Source organism: Saccopteryx bilineata, chromosome 1 (genome assembly GCF_036850765.1).
Source record: "Saccopteryx bilineata isolate mSacBil1 chromosome 1, mSacBil1_pri_phased_curated, whole genome shotgun sequence".
NCBI lineage: Eukaryota > Metazoa > Chordata > Mammalia > Chiroptera > Emballonuridae > Saccopteryx > Saccopteryx bilineata.
Window position 1 is genome coordinate 45,114,220 of NC_089490.1, and position 19,507 is coordinate 45,133,726.

The 19,507-nt window shown below is 41.9% G+C and overlaps 1 protein-coding gene across 43 annotated transcripts in view; it reads left to right on the forward strand.

The window, feature by feature from the left end:
- The first annotated feature begins 688 nt into the window (after positions 1-688).
- Positions 689-19,507, forward strand: part of RIMS1 (regulating synaptic membrane exocytosis 1) — a 477,491-nt gene continuing 458,672 nt past the window's right edge. For all 43 annotated transcript variants that reach the window (XM_066253353.1, XM_066253373.1, XM_066253382.1 and 40 more), the window contains exon 1: positions 689-1,083. In XM_066253353.1, the coding sequence (XP_066109450.1) occupies positions 920-1,083 (164 nt within the window). In that variant the 5' untranslated portion in view covers positions 689-919. The remainder of the gene's footprint in view (positions 1,084-19,507) is intronic.

The following is a 19,507-nucleotide window of genomic DNA, read 5'->3' on the forward strand; positions in this document are numbered from 1 at the left end:
CCCAGAAAATCCAGGGTGTTGGAGGTGTGTGTGTCAACATTATTTTTAAAAATCACATTGTTGTGGCTCTAGTAACGACAAAGATATGGTCTCAAGGGAAAAATGCATCCAGAGGTAGGTGTTCCATCCTGCTGTTCAGCAACGTGGGTGCTCAAATACTATGAACGCTCCACGATGAAGATGGTAGCGAGGATGATGATGATGAACGCAGCCCAGGAAAAACCAGGGCTGGGGAGGATGACATAGAGCAGGGACCAGGGAAGGAGGATGACTCACAGGTGAGGGGTACCTGGGGATACAGCGATGTGGGGCGCACGTTGGCGAGAGCGGGGGGAACGCTGGAGCACGCGTGGCTCGGGCCAGGGGAGTGGGCGGGTGGGTGCCCGTGGGCGGAGCGGCTCCGGGACTGAGTGGCTGGCAGCTGTGTCTGCGAGAGCAGCAGCATCACCCGGGAGCGAAGCCTGCGAGACTCCGCCTAACTGACACCCAAACTCTCCCTCTCCCTCCCGCAGCCCCAAACTGGAGGCAGCCGCGCCGCGGAGCAGCCTCGGCGGCGGCGGCGGCCCGCGCCGCGACCCCGGCCCCGCCCCCGCCCCGCACGCGCAGCCCGCGCCGCCCGCCCGGCCGAGCCCCGCGCGAGCCCTCGCCCCCTCGCCGCGCCCGCTGCCGCCGCCGCCGCCTGCCCGCCCCCGCCGGCCGGGCAGCCCCGCGCCTCGCTAGGGCCACAAAAACAAAGGCAGCATCCGGGGCTGGGTGGCTGCGAACGGCCATGGAAGACTGGGCTGGCCGCCTCCCCGGCCGCGCCGCCGCCGCCGCCGGCAGGGCTCCGCTGTGAGGGAGCCGGGGCGCCGCCGCCGCTGGGCGTGAGTCCGCCAGGCGACAGCCGAGCGCCCGGGGAGGGGGCGGGCAGGCCACGAAGATGTCCTCGGCCGTGGGGCCCCGCGGTCCGCGCCCACCCACCGTGCCGCCCCCCATGCACGAGCTGCCCGACCTGAGCCACCTGACCGAGGAGGAGAGGAACATTATCATGGCAGTGATGGACCGGCAGAAGGAAGAGGAGGAGAAAGAAGAAGCCATGCTCAAGTAAGCCATCCCCAGCCGCGCCACCCGAGCCTCCGTGCCTCCCTCGGTCCATTCACCGCTCGCCCGGTCCTCCCGGCTGAGAGTGGGGGAGGGGCGGGCGGAGGCGCCCGCGGGGCGGCCGGGGGCGCGGGGCTTGAACTGGGGAAGAGGCGAGGGACGCTGGAGGGAGGCGAGGATGCCACCGAGCCGAGAGCCCGGGCGTCAGCAGGAGTCAGGAGGGGATGGCTGGCTTGAGACTGGGGTGCAGGGGAGGGTTGGGTGGACACGGACCCCCTGGGGCTGGGATATGCAGAAGCCGAGAAGAGCTGATCCCACCCAAGTGGAAGGGCCTTGGGTTGGGAGCGGGTTAGGGGACCGGCTAGGAGTGGGAGAGAGGGGAGGTGGGAAGAAGCGGTGCTGAGAATAGCTCCTCTTCTCTTCTTGGAGTTGTTTAGCAGGTTGGGGTTACCCCAGTGAAGGGTGCCAGTATTTACATAAGAAAAAAATTTTATTTTTAGTGTTCATTTTGCTACTCATTCATCTCACAGATCAAGGTTGGGTCTCTTTTGGGGGGCAGTTGCCATCTTTGGTACCCTGCTTCCCCAGCCTCTCTTGAACATTTTATTCACAGTCTTTTGCACAGAATATCTGTGCGAAGACCCATTTTATTACTCACATGTAATATCATTGGCAATGTAAAGTTTTTAATGATGGGAGAAACTGATGGGGACTCTGGTCTAAATAAAAAAAGAGGTTCCTCTTTACTGGTTTCCAAGGGACCTCCGGGGCCTGTTCAGTTCCTGGTGCAAGCAGTGCAATAGGAAATTGGATATTTGCACACATCTCCCCTCTTTAGAGCTCATCAGCCCTTCAAGGGATCCCTGCCCAGTGGCCCGTTTTCCTGTGTGGGGCGCATGCTGGTGGTGCAGGAGTGTGTGACACAGTGCTGCTCACACGTGCTGGTATCCAGAGTTGGTGTCCCTGCCCCTCAGCGGCACACCTAGGGTGGAGCTGAAGGGGACCTCCACCTGCGTTCCTTTGGGAGGTCTTCACGCATGCAGGAAAGTTTTCAACTCAGGCATGAGGGAATTGAGAGACCCTGACTGGGACTAATTCCTTGGTGTCCCCGGCTTAGGCCAGAAGGTGTTCCTGGGGGCACACGATTGACATGAGGAGCCAAAGAGAACCTGTTGCATCTTGAGTTACCTGAGAGTACAGAAGGGACGGGGAGGGAACAGGGGTGACAGCCGGCATAGGAGCACTCCCAGCATGGCTCTGCCCCAGCCCTAGCACTGCCTCCCGCAGAGAAGATGCTGCTCCCAAAGGTTTCTCCTGCTTCCCCTCGGGTGGCAGTTTCTCCCTGGACAGGAGCGCAGTGCGCTGCATTCACAGACTGCTGGGCGCCCACCAGTAGAACTGCCACCCAGGTAGGAGAGGGGAATATTGAGAGGGATGCCAGGTCACAGCAAGAGGAGAAACCCAGTCATTCCTGCCCTTTCATTGTAGAGTCAGAAAAGAGCCATTAACTTGGAAGGCCAGAGCTGGCCTGGTTCTATGAAGAGCAGCAGGTTTCTGAATTCCCTGCTTCTCATCCTCTCCTCCCCCCCCCCCCGCAGAAAAAAAACAAAAACAAAACTAACAAACAAACAAGCACAAACACTAAACAACAAATCCTTTAAGCCTGCCGGCTTGAGGGAAGCAGAATGCCCCTCCATGTGCTGCCTCTTGCTAGTGGAACAATGACGTCCCTGGTGCTGCAGCCTTCCCCTCTTCTGAGATTGGAAGTAATGGATGGTGTCCGATGGTGCTGCTGTCTGTCTGTCTGGTTGTCGGTCCGTCTGTCCTCACTGGTTGCAGCCCCTGCCCCTTGTCCCAGCCACCTTTTCAGCTGGTCAGGATTTACAGGTTTGCTACCATTCCTTTTGATGTTCATTGCAGACAGCAGGTGGATGGAGGCCTCCAGCAGCCAGTGAAAACCACGGGCTGCTGCTTGACAGGGTCAGAAAGGAAGGGGAAGGCACAGGCAAGTAGTGGCCATCACTCTCTGTCATTGGCTGTTTCAGGGATGGCGGAAAGTCAGGGATTTTAAGTGGGAGAGGGTGAGTTTTAGGACGAAATCTCAAACCTGCTAACTGCCTAAGGACAGCAATAATGAGGTTGTACGGGCTCATATAGATGGATAAAGATGAGGAGTGCCGTCCAATTGCTCATGTCTAAGACATCTTTCCCGCTGCTGATCCTATGACTACTGCTGTCCACTGGCTTGCATATACTGTTCCTTTATTGCAAGGATTCACAATATTGCAGTGTGTGATGCTGTTATACAACAGCCCTCTAATCCTGGACCTCTGCATTAACTTTATCAATCAGCCTCCTCTGCTAATGTCTTGGCCTTTTGTGCAGTGGCAGACTGGTGAGTATTTTGGAATACCAGTTTGATGCCATGTAAGCGTGTTATTTTGAGTGCAATTAGTGGAACAGTGCTGTAAGTTTTTTTAGGATGCACTTTATGTCTTAAAAAGCTGGGGATCACAGCAGCTATTCAGATGACACTTGCGTATATATGGGAACCTAATGACACATAGTCAAAGGTGTTAGCCTTTTCTAAACTTTGAATAAAAATAGATAGGAAAACAGGATGCTTTCCATAGGACCTTGAAATATTGGTTAAACCGGAGATAAGTTTTTGTGGTAATGCTTAAGCCCTTGCATTGCATATGTGATAAATTCACAACAGATTATACAAAGCTAAAGTTCTGGTGACAGAGCAGTTAGACTTAAAATTCACTGTTGTCATCACTGCAGAACCATCATCTTGAGCTGCCTACTGTGCATGCTCTCTCTTCACCATGTATAAAAATAGGCATTGAAACAGAGAAGGTAGAAAAGTGATGGGTAAATATGTCAAAGAAACATCAGGAAATATCAATTAAAATAGAGTTGTACAGTTTTATCAGTCTTGATTGTAAATTACTACTTGAATTTCGTCTTGATAATGTTTTTAAATATGTGTAAATGGGAGATAAACTATTTTCACCTCAAGATTTCAGAAAATCTTTATTTGAAATTACAAGCACTTTATCATAAAAATAATTCATTTTGTTGGCAAAGTGAACTGATTTTCAATATGATTGATATATTATAAGAAAGAGTTGACTCCTGCAAATAATCTTTAATTGTTGGTTTACTTATCCAAAAATAAGAGGTCTTTTCTTAGTCTGAGGAGAGTCTTTTGGGGGGAGTGTGTGTGTGTGTATATCCTGGAGACTTTTTGATACCTAACTTTTTCAGTGAAGTAATTTTCACCAGACACTCTGAGCAAAAATATTACACAGGTTGAAAACTGCATTATCTGGGACCTAAATCAGAGATCTCATGAGATTTCAAATCTTTCTTTTTTTTTTTTTTTTTTAAATAAATGCTTCATAGAAAAGGGTGCTACAGAATAGTAGAAAAGAGAAAAAAAATAGAGATGGAGTGAAAGGGATGGTTTGAGAATGGAGATTGAGAACCAGATTAGAATATTTAATAAAATTACTAACATATTGAGCATTGACCTCACTTTTTCTAAGTGGTTGTTGACTCACATACCAAATAATTGAACTATACTCAAGTTTAATATGTATATTTTAATTCTCACAACACTCTGTTCAGAAGTAGGTTTAGGTCATATGATCCTCAAATCCTCATACTCAGTTCCAGTAATACACTCATCTGACTCACGTAACGTGGTCCAATCAGCCCTCATACCCAGACTCATGTTCTTTTTTTAAAAAATAACTTAATTTTTTTTTTCAGTAACAGTAGACATGCAATGCAGACTTTTTATTCTAAATCCAAGTATTTTCCCCACACACTGTACTGTTCTACTAGGAAGCAGCTTATATTTCATCTACCTTTTTCTTAAATTAATTTCTCTCCTAGGTTTCAGAGAAGTGGCTTGGCAAAAGGTGAGGCTGATTCCGAGGGTTAGCTGCTGATTTGACGAGAGCCTGCAGCTTCACCCACACTCTACTTAGTAGTCTTCCTGTGGATTGAGGGAGGGGAATTGTTTCCAGTTCAAAGATAGTAACAAGCATCATGCTATGGTCGAGAGACCACTTAACTTCAGATTCAAGCATTTTGGAGTTCTAGATCTAGTTCTGCCACTTACAGTGTAAACGTGGGCAAGAAAATTAAACTGGGATTCCACGAGGTTCTATTTTTATTACAAATCCTGCAATTCATGGTATGAATTGATTTATAAAGAGTATCAACTTTTGGACTTCTCCCTCTCTTCTTAACAAGGATTTAAACACTAACTTTTCAAACATCCATAATATCCACTTCCATCCTGAGAGGACAAAGAAGGTAAAACAAGCAAAACTTTTGTGACTTCAGCTTTTTTTCTCTCTCTATTTTCTCCCTCCAAGCAATTATAATATTGTGGCCTGGAATGTACCCCTAGGCCCAATATGAGAGACCCGAATGGACTGGGAAGAGAAGGAAAAGTAGACTGGGCATCCTCGTGTAATCAGCATGTTTTCATTGGGTTTGCAAAGATTCTTATATCATACACCCACAAATATTCCATCATATTGCTGAGGCAGGGTGGGTAAGAAGGGAGAGGAAGAAGGCAATAGTGTTGAGAGAAAGTGACTTAGCCATGTACAGGTGTCTACCTGTTCTGAGGAGACACTGCATTCAGTCAAAAAGCACTGGGGGAGAAAACCTAGAACCTGTCACTCAAAGTCTAGTCTCCTTCACACCATTAATGGATAAGGTTAAGTTTAGGGAAGGGTAACTCTGAACTCTATTGGGGTTTTCCATTTTCAACAGAAACCTGCCTTAGTAAATGAACATGCTCAGTATGAAGTTCTCTAATATTCCTGGAGAAAATACAGCAAAGGGAAGCCTGAAAAAGGAAAGGCGTGAGGAGTTAAAGGGAATGGAGAATAAGAAGCGTAGCCATTAGTTCTCATTTTTGCCAACCTGCCTTGGCTTTCTTTCAATTTGTATGTATTCCTTCTTAATCAGAACTGAGGGGGCACCATGGTTTAAGTAAATAGATTACTAAATTTGAAGTAGAATATGGAGACCTGTGTGGGCTATATGTGTTTCTTCTGACTTGACTAGAAAGATTATATCTTGGGAGTGTTACTTGCTCAATTTGTTAAATGGGAAAAACAATTTTCTATACAGTGTTAGAATTGTATAGTATGCTTCCTAGAAAGACATCAAATATGGGAATTCCTGAGGTAGTATTGTTTTTCTCCCACATCTGTAATTTACAGATAGGCAGGCTTTTGTACCATGGATTACGAAGTCCATTGTGTTGCATCTCGTTTTTTTTTTTTTTTCCATTTTTCTGAAGCTGGAAACAGGGAGAGACAGTCAGACAGACTCCCGCATGCGCCCGACCGGGATCCACCTGGCACGCCCACCAGGGGGCGATGCTCTGCCCCTCCGGGGCGTCGCCATGTTGCGACCAGAGCTACTCTAGCGCCTGAGGCAGCGGCCACAGAGCCATCCCCAGCGCCCGGGCCATCTTTGCTCCAATGGAGCCTTGGCTGCGGGAGGGGAAGAGAGAGACAGAGAGGGAAAGCGCGGCGGAGGGGTGGAGAAACAAATGGGCGCTTCTCCTGTGTGCCCTGGCCGGGAATCGAACCCGGGTCCTCCGCACGCTAGGCCGACGCTCTACCACTGAGCCAACCGGCCAGGGCGTGTTGCATCTCGTTTTATCTTTTGGGGCTATTTTATATTTTTAAGTAACAGTTTACTTTTTGTCCTATGATATAAGTAGGATAATTTAGAGCTGGTCCTGAGAGTTGAAAGTAAATAGGCCCAAGGCACATTCCAACTTGAGTAATAGAACCCAGAACCCACGTATATTGACTCTAAGTCTTTAGTGTTCTGGTAAGTCGTTTCCAAAGTGCATCAAACTGTGGGCATTATGGTTGGTTTCCCTCTTCTATTGGGGGAGGAGACTACCATATCTCAGTGCCTTCTGTGTGCCAGGCACTGGGCTGGATACTTGGCTCATTTTACTCTGTCTCGTGCTCACCTCCTGATTGATGAGAAGCCCATCCTGTCAGTATTCTATTAGTATTTTAGCATTAGTGAAATTCCCAGAACTAGGTAGGTACCTTCCTGACCCTTTGCTCATGACATCTGATCCTGGATTCCAGAGAATAAAACTTAAAAGGAGCCAGAGAAGAACTTCACATGGCCAAGTGGCACTTACCACCCTTCCCGGGTCCTCCTGCCTCCACTCTCTAGAACTGGCTCTAGTGACTCACGAACCCTATATGCCCCTGGGGCTTTTCTGATCTTGCTCCTTTGCTCAAGGTATTCTCTAATCCCATAGCAATTTTCCACCATCCTCCTTCACCATGAGGTTATCTACTTCTCTGTCCTATTGTACTGAATTCTCTTTATTAGGTAGGCTATTTCTAGCAAAAACAAAGTATCCTATCCTATTCAATTCAACAATAAGACCATCTTTACAGGTGTTAGAATTGGGTCAGGCATTGAAGCTGTTGGAGTAGAATAGAACGTCCTCTGCTGATAACCCAATGTTGGCATAGATCCTACCATGTTTTAGTTGGTAGGTTTTAAAACTGTCATGGCCAGAAAGGGAGATGGCCTAGATTCTGGCCTTAGTTTCTTTATGTGCCAAGAGGGATTGATAATGCCTGTCTTTCTTGCGTTATGAGGCTTTAACATAATGTTGGCGGCACTTTTAAATTTCAAATTGATGTAGAAAAGGAAGGTGCCATCTTTACCATAGAACTATAGAGGAATCCCAAGATCATCTTTTCCTGAGGTTATGGCAGCTACTTGAGGTCCTGCGGAGCCGAGTTCTTATAGACCCCACCCACCTTGCCGCGCTAGCGGTACAGGGCGCTGGGCTGCAGCTGCCGGTGCGAGGGACTGGCAAGGAGACAAAAGGTAAACTGAGTCTAGGATTTGATCTGAGCTTCTCTTTACCTTTTCTTACATTCTGATTTCTTTCTCATGAAACAGTTCATAAATATCTTTAGCACATAAAGCAATGTGGGCAAAATGATAAATTCTGAAATACGTACCTAAAAGGCAACAATCCTAATTCAGACATGAGAAGTGAAATTAGCTTTGGTCATTTCTTCATATTTTACTAGAAAAAATGTAGAGAAATAGACTGATGATTTGAGTATCACTGAATTTCACCAATTTTTCATTTTCTGAATTAGCTGAATAAAGGGCCAAATACTTGTGTGATAGTAGTTTCTCTTGTGTATCAGTTTACTGTTGGTTGATGTAATAGATTGTGTATGTTTAACAACTTTTTAAGATTTCATTCTGGATGTTTTGGGTTTTTTGTGTGCATATCCTCACACTCTTACATCAGGTTTATATATGCTTAAAGATTCGTTTTCTTCGGATGGTTAGAGGGGAGTATGCTCAGAATTTACTTTACATATTTCTACCCCTGTTGCTGTCTTGTGAAAATATCTTGTACCCATGAACCTTTATTTAAAGACAATAGAGTTGTTTAAAAAGAGAGTGACTGTACCTGTTTGTTTGCCCAGGACAGTATCTGTTTATGCCTATTTCATGCTATACTTACAGATAGTACCTCTTTCTCTCAATTTTAAGTTTCAATCTGGATGATAAACTATGCGGTTTTCCTCTTTATAATTTTTGCTTCCCCCAACCCAATTATTCATTTAGAACTTCAAAAGAGAAATTAACAGTGATAAAATACATCTTCTCCACAAGTAATGCTGACAAGTTGTGCACATAAAATCTTGGAACTCATTGTTTGGTAAATGGAAAGGCTTTTGCTGCAAAGGATGTGTTATCTTTGATGGAAGCTCAGTGGAATGCTACCTTTGTGGCAAAGTAAAATTTCAAAACATTTTTAAAATAACAGTGGCTATGAATTGCAACTGCACACAGGATTCTCTTTATGAAAAGTCCCTTTTGGGGCTTGCAAAAAAGCAGCCTGCAATTTAGAGAAGACATTTAAGTAGATTTTAGAATGCAGTATTTTGAGAACTCTTCTATAGTTTAAATCAGTGGTAGTCAACCTGGTCCCTACCGCCTGCCCACTAGCAGGCGCTCCAGCTTTCATGGTGGGCGGTAGCAGAGCAACCAAAGTATAAATAAAAAGATAGATTTAACTATAGTAAGTTGTTTTATAAAGATTTATTCTGCCAAAAAGCGAAAATCCGACATAAAGTACTTGGTAAGTAATTATTATTATATGCTTTAACTTGCTGTAACTCTGCTTTATAAACTTTATAAAGTTACTTCCATACTTTATAAATCACCATTACTGTGGAACCGGTGGGTGGTTAGAAAATTTTACTACTAACAGAGATACAAAAGTGGGCGGTAGGTATAAAAAAGGTTGACTACCCCTGATTTAGATAGTAAAATAAGGTAATGTTATAGAAAGTAATTTTGTGCTATTTGAAATTAGTTAATGGGCTTAATTAGATATTAGTTCTTTTAGAGAACCGTTGTAAGCCACACATATCTTTATATGATAACAAGGATAATGCCTCACTAATGATTTATACATTATTTAGTATATACATTTTTTTTTTAGTTTCCGTTATTGTACCAGATAATTATTGGCTGGATGATGCCATTTTATCTACATGAAAAAGATATGTGAATTGAAAACAAATCAAGGTGTCTCTCATGTAAATGTGTCACATAGTTTAGCTTTTTTAAATGGGCTCTCATGCATGATGTGTATATTTACTAAAGGGAACTAATATAAAGTAGTTACTGATGAAGTTTTCTGGCTATATTTGTTAGACTTTATGTAGTCCATTCAATTAGCTCCCAACTTTCTGTGCTCAAATTATTCTTGATATTTGAGATGTGTTCTTACTCTCAAAGATATTAAGGTATTGTAAACTGCTAAGTAAGACTATACTTTCAGGGGTCATTTCTATAGTTTGCAAACTGCTAAGTAATCAGCACACAAGCATCATGTGCCCCATTGTTGTTTTGGTCATTTAAGGTTGCTCTGAACAAATGCAATGAGAATGTCTTTATTCAGGTGTAAGCTGTTTTGTTTTCAATTTATGGGGTTTATATTTTAGAAGACTAGACAGGTGGTATCTGAAATATCTAAGGAATGTATGAATCAATGTGTCAGGTTTCTTCATATATAGGGTAGGATATATATCCACATACAGGGATTCTATCCAGGGCAGAAAGATTACTTAGAGTGTTAGTAGAAAGAGATGAAAACAAAAGTAAAGTGACTGAATGGCTTTTTCTTTTAGACTTCACACAGCTAAGCAGTTTTATATCTTTCTTAGCTATCTGTGTCTTGTAATATATTGCAGCTTAAGTCTTCTTACCAAACCTTCCTTTTCTGGGGAAAAAGTGTATATATTTTGCTGTCTGGTATCTGAAATAATGGGATATTAAAATGAGCTGGCTCATTTATTGTGAATATTACATTTTTGGTAAGAGTAAAAACCATACAGATATTCTACTTTGATAGTCTTCATGATCATCATAAAAATTGTCATTAAAAACATGGCAATGTATTCTTGTAATTAAACTAGATATTTCAATTTACAGAGGTATATATATATATACCCTAGGCCAAATCTGGCCACCTAAATCTAGCCACCACAGTAAAAACTTGATACTAGTCTGAAAAAGACACTGCTGTCTGAGCATTGTGCCAAACACATTCATTAGAAAAGGATAGCTTGTATTTAGAGCTCCAAAAGTTAAGCTGTAACCCATTGTTAAACCAGTTGTCTACTATTGAGTAGAATTGTGATTGCTAATTAGTCAGGTGGCTATCTAGTACCTGCTTTCCATAAAGGCAACATAGTTTCAGATTCTTGGAGGCCACATGCAATAAAACAAAACAAAACAAACATAACAAAACAAAACAAAGAAAAAACACAGTCCCAGGCCACAAGGAACAGATGCTTTACTGATAAGGTAGCCAACTTAAAAAACAAACAAATATATATATATATATATATATATATATATATATATATATATAGACCCTGGCCAGTTGCCTCAGTGGTAGAGCGTCGGCCTGGCATGTGGAAATCCTAGATTCAATACCCAATCAGGGCACACAGGAGAAGCTACCATCTGCTTCTCCATCCCTCTCCATCCCCCTTCTCTCTCTCTCTCTTTCTTTCCTTCCTGAAGCCATGGCTCAAAAGGCTCAGGCACTAAAATAGCTCAGTTGCCGAGCAACAGAGCAAGCCCCATATGGGCAGAGCATGCACGATGGAAGGCTTGCTGGGTGGATCCCAGTCAGGGTGCTAGCGGGAATCTGTCTACCTCTCTGCCTCTCTCACTTAATAATAATAAAAAATGATGTATGTATGTTGGAAAAATTTCAAATATTTATAAATACAAAATAGTGAAAAATGAAAAATAGTATTTATGATAAGAGCTGGGGGACTTCATGAAGCTTTCCCATGCCCATCCTTCTATAATTCTGTTTCCTTCTGGTTTGCCTTCTAATTTCCTATATGTCCCTATTCGGTCTTCTTTTGCCTTTCAAATGTTGGCCTTCCCTTTTTGTTTACTATCGACCTTCTATTTCTCCGATTTTATTTGCAGTATCTGGTCAATCTTTAGCACACTCTTAGCTTTAGCTGTACTTATTTGTTAATAATTCCCAAGTCTAGTTTATTACATTAGAATTTTTTTAAAATTCTGGATTGATTTATTCAACCACCTGTTAACTATCTCTACCTGGATGTCTCACAGGCACTTCACACTGATTGTGACCCATCATAAATTTCTTGACTTTCTAACAAAACAGGATGCTTTTCTGTAATCCCTGTCATTGTGAATAAGCTCATCATTGCAACTCCATAGTCAGTTGACTGTCAAATCGTACAGATTTTATCTTCTTGAAATACTTTGAATTTCTTATTTGTTTTCCAGTTTCATTGTCTTTATCTAGTGTAGACTCTCCTAACTACTCACCTGGATGCCTACAGTAACCCCCTAATGCATTTCCCTGCCTCCAGCCAGACTTCCTCACGTCGGATGTTCAGATTGAGGTCAGAGAAATATTTCTAAAATTCATCCGATTCTGTCTCTTTAGTAAAACTTCTTTGCTTTCAGAGTAGAGTTTAAACTTCATAATCTGACCCCTGCTGACGAGCTCCTTTCACCGGCCCGTGCACACCTTCCTGCCACAGCCTTGCTGAGCGCACTCCCAAAGTGTTGTCGCTGCTCCACAGCTCGGCAACTCCACTCGGGTTTTCCTCTCTGTCAGGAATTTCCTTCTTAACCTACCTAATTTTTATGTAACATTTCAAGTGAGCTTAGGACACCTCATCTCAGAATTTCCTGATTAACTTTAATGTTTGTCCTCTGTGCACATCTTTGTCATAACCCTTTTCATGTGGCAGGGTCACGTCAGTACAGCGTAAGCAGGGTCATTCTTTCTTGTGTGCCCTCATATAAGCACAAAGCTGGCATGTGATAGGTACCTGGATTTTTAAAACCGTGTGTATGAATGAATGAACAGATTTAGAGGCTATGGAGTGGAGAAGTCACCTCAGGCTGCTGGATGGATTAGTAAGTGTGAGTAGGTGGATGGAGTGGGAAGGTTATTCTAACCAAGGGAATTTTAACAGCAGATTCTGAAAGCAGAGAATGAGATGTGTGTTTTTGGTTATTGAGAGAACCAGCTGGCCAGAACTTACGAGGAGAATCAATTAGATGTTGGATATTACAAGGTTAAATTGAAATATAATTTTTGGGTGGTCTGCTTTACTCTTAATTTATCATTCTTGTCTTTTTGAAGGACATTGTTCTTATAGTGTTTGAATGTCACTGTGGAAAGATGTAAGTAATATATTTTAAAAGGAATCTAGATAGACAAGCTTATTGGAAACATTTCCTTTAAACTAAAATATCACTACAATAACAGTTTAAAGTAGAATATACATTCTCTTATTTAATATTATGAATTAGATCAGATGCACAGGACCATAAAGTGTTGTCCTGATTATATTTTTAATTAAAAAAAATGCCCCTCAATTAACTCATCTTCTAGACTCTAACTCTTTGAAAGCAGTCATCTTCTCTTAGTTACCTTTGTGTTTTTATTGCATTCCCCTGTGGCCGATGCATAGTAGGGCATAGTAAGTGCTCGCTGAACTGAAATCACATGGTCTGTACGTCAAGACACAAGGACAGTGGCCTTGTCGTAGAGCAGCTGGACTGAGGGGAGGTATAGACACGAGCTTAGAGATCGCCTAGTCTGGTGCTGGCAGGCAGTGCCCCGGCGACCTCCTGACCTCCCGCGCCTACAGCAGCGTCCCTGATAACTGTTGGAGACCTCGGAACATTTCTAAACATCTAGACTATCAACTGATGAGAACTGGAAATCAAACAGAAATATTTTAGCCACTGAAGATTTATTCCAAATTCACTTTTAACAAGAAAACTGAGGCTCAGACACTCTTTCAGGTTTTCATTATTCACTAGTGAGGCAGCTCAGGGTCCTTTTCTCCTGGGCCAGTGTTTCTTACCACTGTCACTCTCTCCAGGTGGTTTCCCTGTACCATCAAATTCAATTAGTTTATTTTTCATATTTGGTTTGATTTACCTGCTCTATATGATTATATCCTGTTATAGAAAACTCCAAGGAAACCTCTAATTACTTTGCTGATTTTGAATTTGATTATACTATTATTCTAAGAAAGTGGATGATTACCAGAGCTAAGAAATATATAAAGATTGTCTTTGCAATGATATTTGTTGCAATTATATTTAAGTTGTATCGTTACTTAATTGTGATTGTTTTGTTTTTAATATTTCTCTGAAAGATACAGTTTTCAATAAACTTCAAAAATTTATGATTTCACATAGCTTTTCCTACTGTTATTAAATTGTGTACACAGTAAAATCATGTGCTGGTTTTGCACTTAGAAAAGCTGTTGATTTATTTTACTATGAGAAGTGCTTTCTTTGCTTTGCCTTTATTTGGAGCTTTGGCTTCAGCTAGACTATTGGTGAGTGACCCAAAGAAAATATTACTGGGGTGGGAAGAGAATGCAAACTCACATAGACATTCGTGAACACTCACATCTCACCCATGCACCTGCATGTATAAATTCTCACACCCACATACCTGAACACTTCAAATATTCTGTCTACAAAGCATTTTTAAGGATGTTAATTTTTTTTCATTCACAGAACTTGCATATCCCAGACATACCTCACATTAGTTTTTGTAACCTTGGCTCTTTCTATAAATTTTGCCCCAGTGGCATTCTGGAAGAAACACTATATCCGTATGATCCCACTCTAGCCACGTCTGGTAGGACTAAAGATGGACACTTGACACATATCTGTTTGATTCATTGACTGGCCAAGAGCTAATATTTCCTTACAAATGGAAATTAAAGCATTCAGAGGGTTGAGAAAATGAATGATATCCATTCATTTTTTTTTTCTTGAAACAAAAATGGATTGGGCATTTATTTATGATGTGTCTGGCATTGTGCTAGAATTAATAGAACCATCTATCCCTTGTCCTTTGTAGGAGGATATACATTTTATTTAAAGTAAAATTAAAATTAAATGTAAAATTAAAATTGATGATAAAAGCAGCACTGGACAGTATATAATGTTTTGATACGCTAATATAAACTAGGAAATTTGACTGCAATCTGGCTGGCCGGGGATGGCCCATTATAAATTCCAGTGAGGACTAAACTAAGATCTGAGGATGAGTAGGAGTTAATTAGGCAAACAGGGAATAAAGGATCTTGTAGGCAGGAAGAACAGGGAGTCTCTGGTGGGAGGGGGAATGGTGACTCTGACGAGGTGGAAGGGAGCCAGTGTTGGGAAGACGAGGAAGTCCAGAGGCAGCTCAGGGACGCGATTTGAGAGCAATCTCGAGAGGTAGGCAGACACTTGGCCATGTGGTGGTTTCCCAAGTCAGGGTACAAGGTTTTATCTTTACCTGAAGAATCAAAAGGTTTTGAAGAAAGATATGATATAATACTATTAGTATTTTTAAAAGGCCATTTTGGCTACAGTATCAAGGACTGATTGATGAAAGTCCAGGGCACCTATGTGTGTAAAACAGCTGGGAGGCTACTGTAGAAGTCCAGGTAAAACAGATATGAGGTGCAGGAACTTTGGTGGAGAGGGCAAAGTGTTAAACTCTGAGAGGGATTTGGGAAGCTCAAGTCACCTTTTAAAAAATGGATTAACTATGAGTTGACGTCCGCCTTGTACCACCAGGTTTTGGGAGAATCTGGAGGAATGGGAGGAGAGCCTAAGTTTAGTTTTGGTAGTTTGGCTTTTGTAGGCAGAGGACAGAAATGGACTGGAAATGTAAGTTTATGAGTCATCTACAAACAGGTGACAATGGATTTGCAGCTTAGGATGATTGACTCAGGGAAGGAGAAAGCCTAGAAATGAGTCTTAAGTAAACTTCACTTTCAAAAGCTGAAGGAGGACAAAGACCTTCAAAAGACATTAAAGAAGAAAGATAGGATGAAACCAGGAGACCCTTGTTACACCAAATAAAAGCAGAGAGAGTGTTTTATCGTACTAGGATGATTAAAATAATAATAATAATAATAATAATAATAATAATAATAAAGACCGACAATCCTGGCTGGTTGGCTCAGCAGTAGAGTGTCGGCCCGGCATGTGGAAGTCCCAGGTTTGATTCCTGGTCAGGGCACACAGGAGAGGCGTCCATCTGCTTCTCTACCCTTCCCCCTCTCCTTCCTCTCTGTCTCTGTCTTCCCCTCCTGCAGCCAAGTCCCTGGCACTAAGGATAGCTCCATGGCCTCTCTGTCTCAGGTGCTAGAATGGCTCTGGAGCAATGCCCCAGAGGGGCCGAGCATTGCCCCTGGTGGGAATGCCTGGTGGATCCCGGTTGGGCAGTCCTCCCCCCACCCCCCCTACCCCTGCTTCTCACTTCGGAAAAATACAAAAAAAAAAAAAAGAATAGCAACATCATATGTTGGTAAAGGTAATGATCAACTAGAATTCTTATACATTGTTGATTGTTGGTGGGAATGTAGTATGGTACAACTATTTTAGAAGATTGTTGGTAATTTCTTAAAATTTAAACATACATCTATATTCTGACCTAGGAATTCGATATAGATATTTATAGAAAAAAATGAAACTGTGTATTTACAAAAACTCTTATGAGAATGTTCGTAGCAGCCTTCATTGTAATACCCCTAAACTGGAAATGATTGCAGTAATTCATTCAATGAAAATCTATCCAGCAATAAAAAATAAACTTCTAATACGTAAACAATATAGCTGAATCTTAAAATCCTCATGCTAAATAAAAAAGTCAGGCACAAATAATACAGACCTCATGATTCTGTTAACATAAAGCTCTAGGCAAAGCTAATTCATGGTGTTATAAATCGAATTGGTATTCTCTTTTAAAGTATAGGGGTGAGAGGTTGACAGAAAAATGATGAGGCAATTTTCTGCAAGGATAGAAGTGGTCTATATTTTGATAAGGATGTGAATTATACATGTTATATATTTGTCAAATTGATCTAATTGTACACTTAAAATCTGTGTGTTTCACTGTGTGTAAATTATATTTGAATTAATAAAAAAGGTATTCTGCTGAGACATCAAATAAAATGAGAATTGATAAATAACCATTGGGTTCAGTAACAAGGGGATTATTTGTGACTTCAGAAATTGCTGTTCTTCCCTGGGTAGGTAGCTCATTTGGTTAGAGCAGTGCTTCTCAAACTTTTTAAAGCTGGGGTGCATTTAAAATCCTACATATAATTGTAGGTGCCCTATATACAAATTTCTGAGAAATATGTTATAATAATTAAGTCAAATATTAAAGAAAAAATTATAAAGTCCAAGCATGCTTTTATGGTAATTAAACAAAATAATTACGACAAAATTAAATTTATTCTGACATTAAAAAAATTTTTTATGTTACATTTTTTGTTATGCTTTTTGGAATTCGTAAAAAAGGGGTTAAAAATAAAGTGACAAAAAGTTATCTTTTTATATATATAAATACATTCTTAGTAAGATTTATTAAATTCAGCAGGTCCTGGTGTGAATGTGTTAAGTTTTTTCATTCTTGTGTTTATGAGAAACATGAGCCTGATGGGTCCTAATGATTTCTTCAATGTATGGGCATATATTTGAAAGGCAAACTCTCATTTCCTCATCAATACATTGAAGAATCCCTCTCTTTTTACTCTTAATTGTGTTGAGTGTAGAAAACCCCCACCATACATATCATTATCATCTTAACTTTATACCAAACAAAAGCTAGAAGAAACTTGCCTCCAGAGTTTCCGGAGAACATGGGGGGTAGTGTAAACAATTCTGTACCACAGCTTAACAGCCTTTTGCAACCTAATTAAGCAAATGAAGTGGGCGGTTGGGCAGACTGTCAGTTTATAGCCAATTCCCCACACCTCTGTCCCCCCCCAAATCTAAACTTCAAAAACCCTGTTGGTTTTTTGGTCCCCAACAGGCACATATTTCTCTGGAATACCATAGGGCACACCTGGAAATCTTCTAGGGCGCACCAGTGTGCCCTGGCACACACTTTGAGAACCACTGGGTTAGAGCACCATCCTGGTAAGCCAAGGTTGCAGGTTTGGTCTCCGGTCAGGGCACACACAGGAAGCAACCAATGACTGCATGAATCAGCGGACAACAAATTGATCTCTCTCTTTCTCTCCTTCTTTCCCTCCCTCCCTCTAGCCCTTTCTCCCCACTTTTCTCTCTCTAAAATCAATCAAATATATTTTTTTTAACTTTTACTATGAAGTGATAAGGCCAGAACTAGATTGGAATGGTTAGAGTGAGCAAAGGTGAATACATATTTTTAGTCAATATAGGCAAGTTTTGTAGAAGTTTGGGAAGAGAGATATGAGGGGATACCTGGAAGGAATTAAGGAGACTCCTTTAAGTAGAATTTACATGTGGGTCCAATGTGGGTCTCTTTTAAGTTGACTTCAAGTAAAATAAACATAAGGATATTTAAAAGTTGATGGGAAGACGATAGTCAACAAGAGTTTAATAAAAAAGAAAGGGTATAAGTTTGTGATTGTAAAGATGAGGGACCAAATATCTGATCTTTTCTATTTTTTTTTTTCTGTGGAGTAGGAGTTGAGAGAGTGATAAGCATTAGAGATTTGAGGGTGAGGAAGACAGTTTGACATTGCTGAGGTGGAAAGCAGGAGTGCAGATTTGCCTGAGAAAGAGATGATTTCTGACCTACAGAGGAAGGCCTGTTGGGCCATGTACAAAATGAGTCAACAGAGAGGGCAGACTGACGAAGACATGCAGAGAAGAGAGGCCTCTTGGCCCTGGAGACACCAAGAAAGGAAGAGCCTTTGATCATGACCTCCCAGACTGAGTCACTGTGAGGCCGGCTGAACACTTGGCTAGGTTACTTTGATCTGAGCTAGTTTGAGTAGGTTTCTGTTTTTTTCCACCAAATGAGAGCCCTGATTAGGACTTTGTCATTGTTCTTCTCCCACACATTATATAGGTATTATCAAGTCTGCATCTTGGGTTTTTATGTTCAGAGTAAGAGAATTTTTAAACTCAGTAACGTGCGCATATGTTCTTATGTATGCCTGTGCATGTATATGTGTGCATATGTGTATACACACAGACATAAATGGAACCTCCATAAATGAGCACTCCGTTACCAAGGTCAGTTGCCCTTCTGTTTTCCTACATCTTTTCAGTTTGTGTTTTTGTCCTCTGTCCCAGGATGTCTCTTTTTATTTTACCTTGAAAGTATTTGGGGATACAGAGTGAAGAGTGACATGATTTGCTGCAGATCTTTTACGATGACGGACAGTGTGGGACACACAATGTGATAGGAGAAGAAGCTCTGACCACTCTGAATTGACTTGTTTCCCATCCTCGTGGCTGAACAGTAATTTCCCATTTGTTGTAGATCAGGTTCCCCAGATACTGGCTCTGAGGTGGAGATTGTTGTACAAGAGGGTTTCAGAGAGTGTTTTCAGTATTAACATCTGAATGGGAAGGGAGGCAGAGAGGTTGGAAAGTGGGAGAAGCTGGGCTGCAGTAGGGGGAAAGTAAGGCCTGGGTCAGCCCCTTAGGACCTATGAAGCTAGCTATACTGGTCTTGCACTGAACAGTCAATGGATTCATGCTGCTTGGGGAATGGGCGCTGCCTTGGGGGAGGTGACTCTTTTCAGCAGAGGGCAGTTTCAAAGGGAGGATTGACAGCTAAGAGCAACCCCAGCTCCTGGAGGAGGAAGTCTTGAAATCGATATCTGGGCAGCTTAGCGCAATATCCATTTAATTTTACTTGAAAATAAGAAATTTGGAAAAGTTAAATATTTCTTAACTGTCTAAAAATTAAAGGAATTCACAGGTTAAATATGAAGCCAGTAAGATGAGGATAAACCTAAGATTTATGAAGAAAGTTGAACCTTTCAATCAG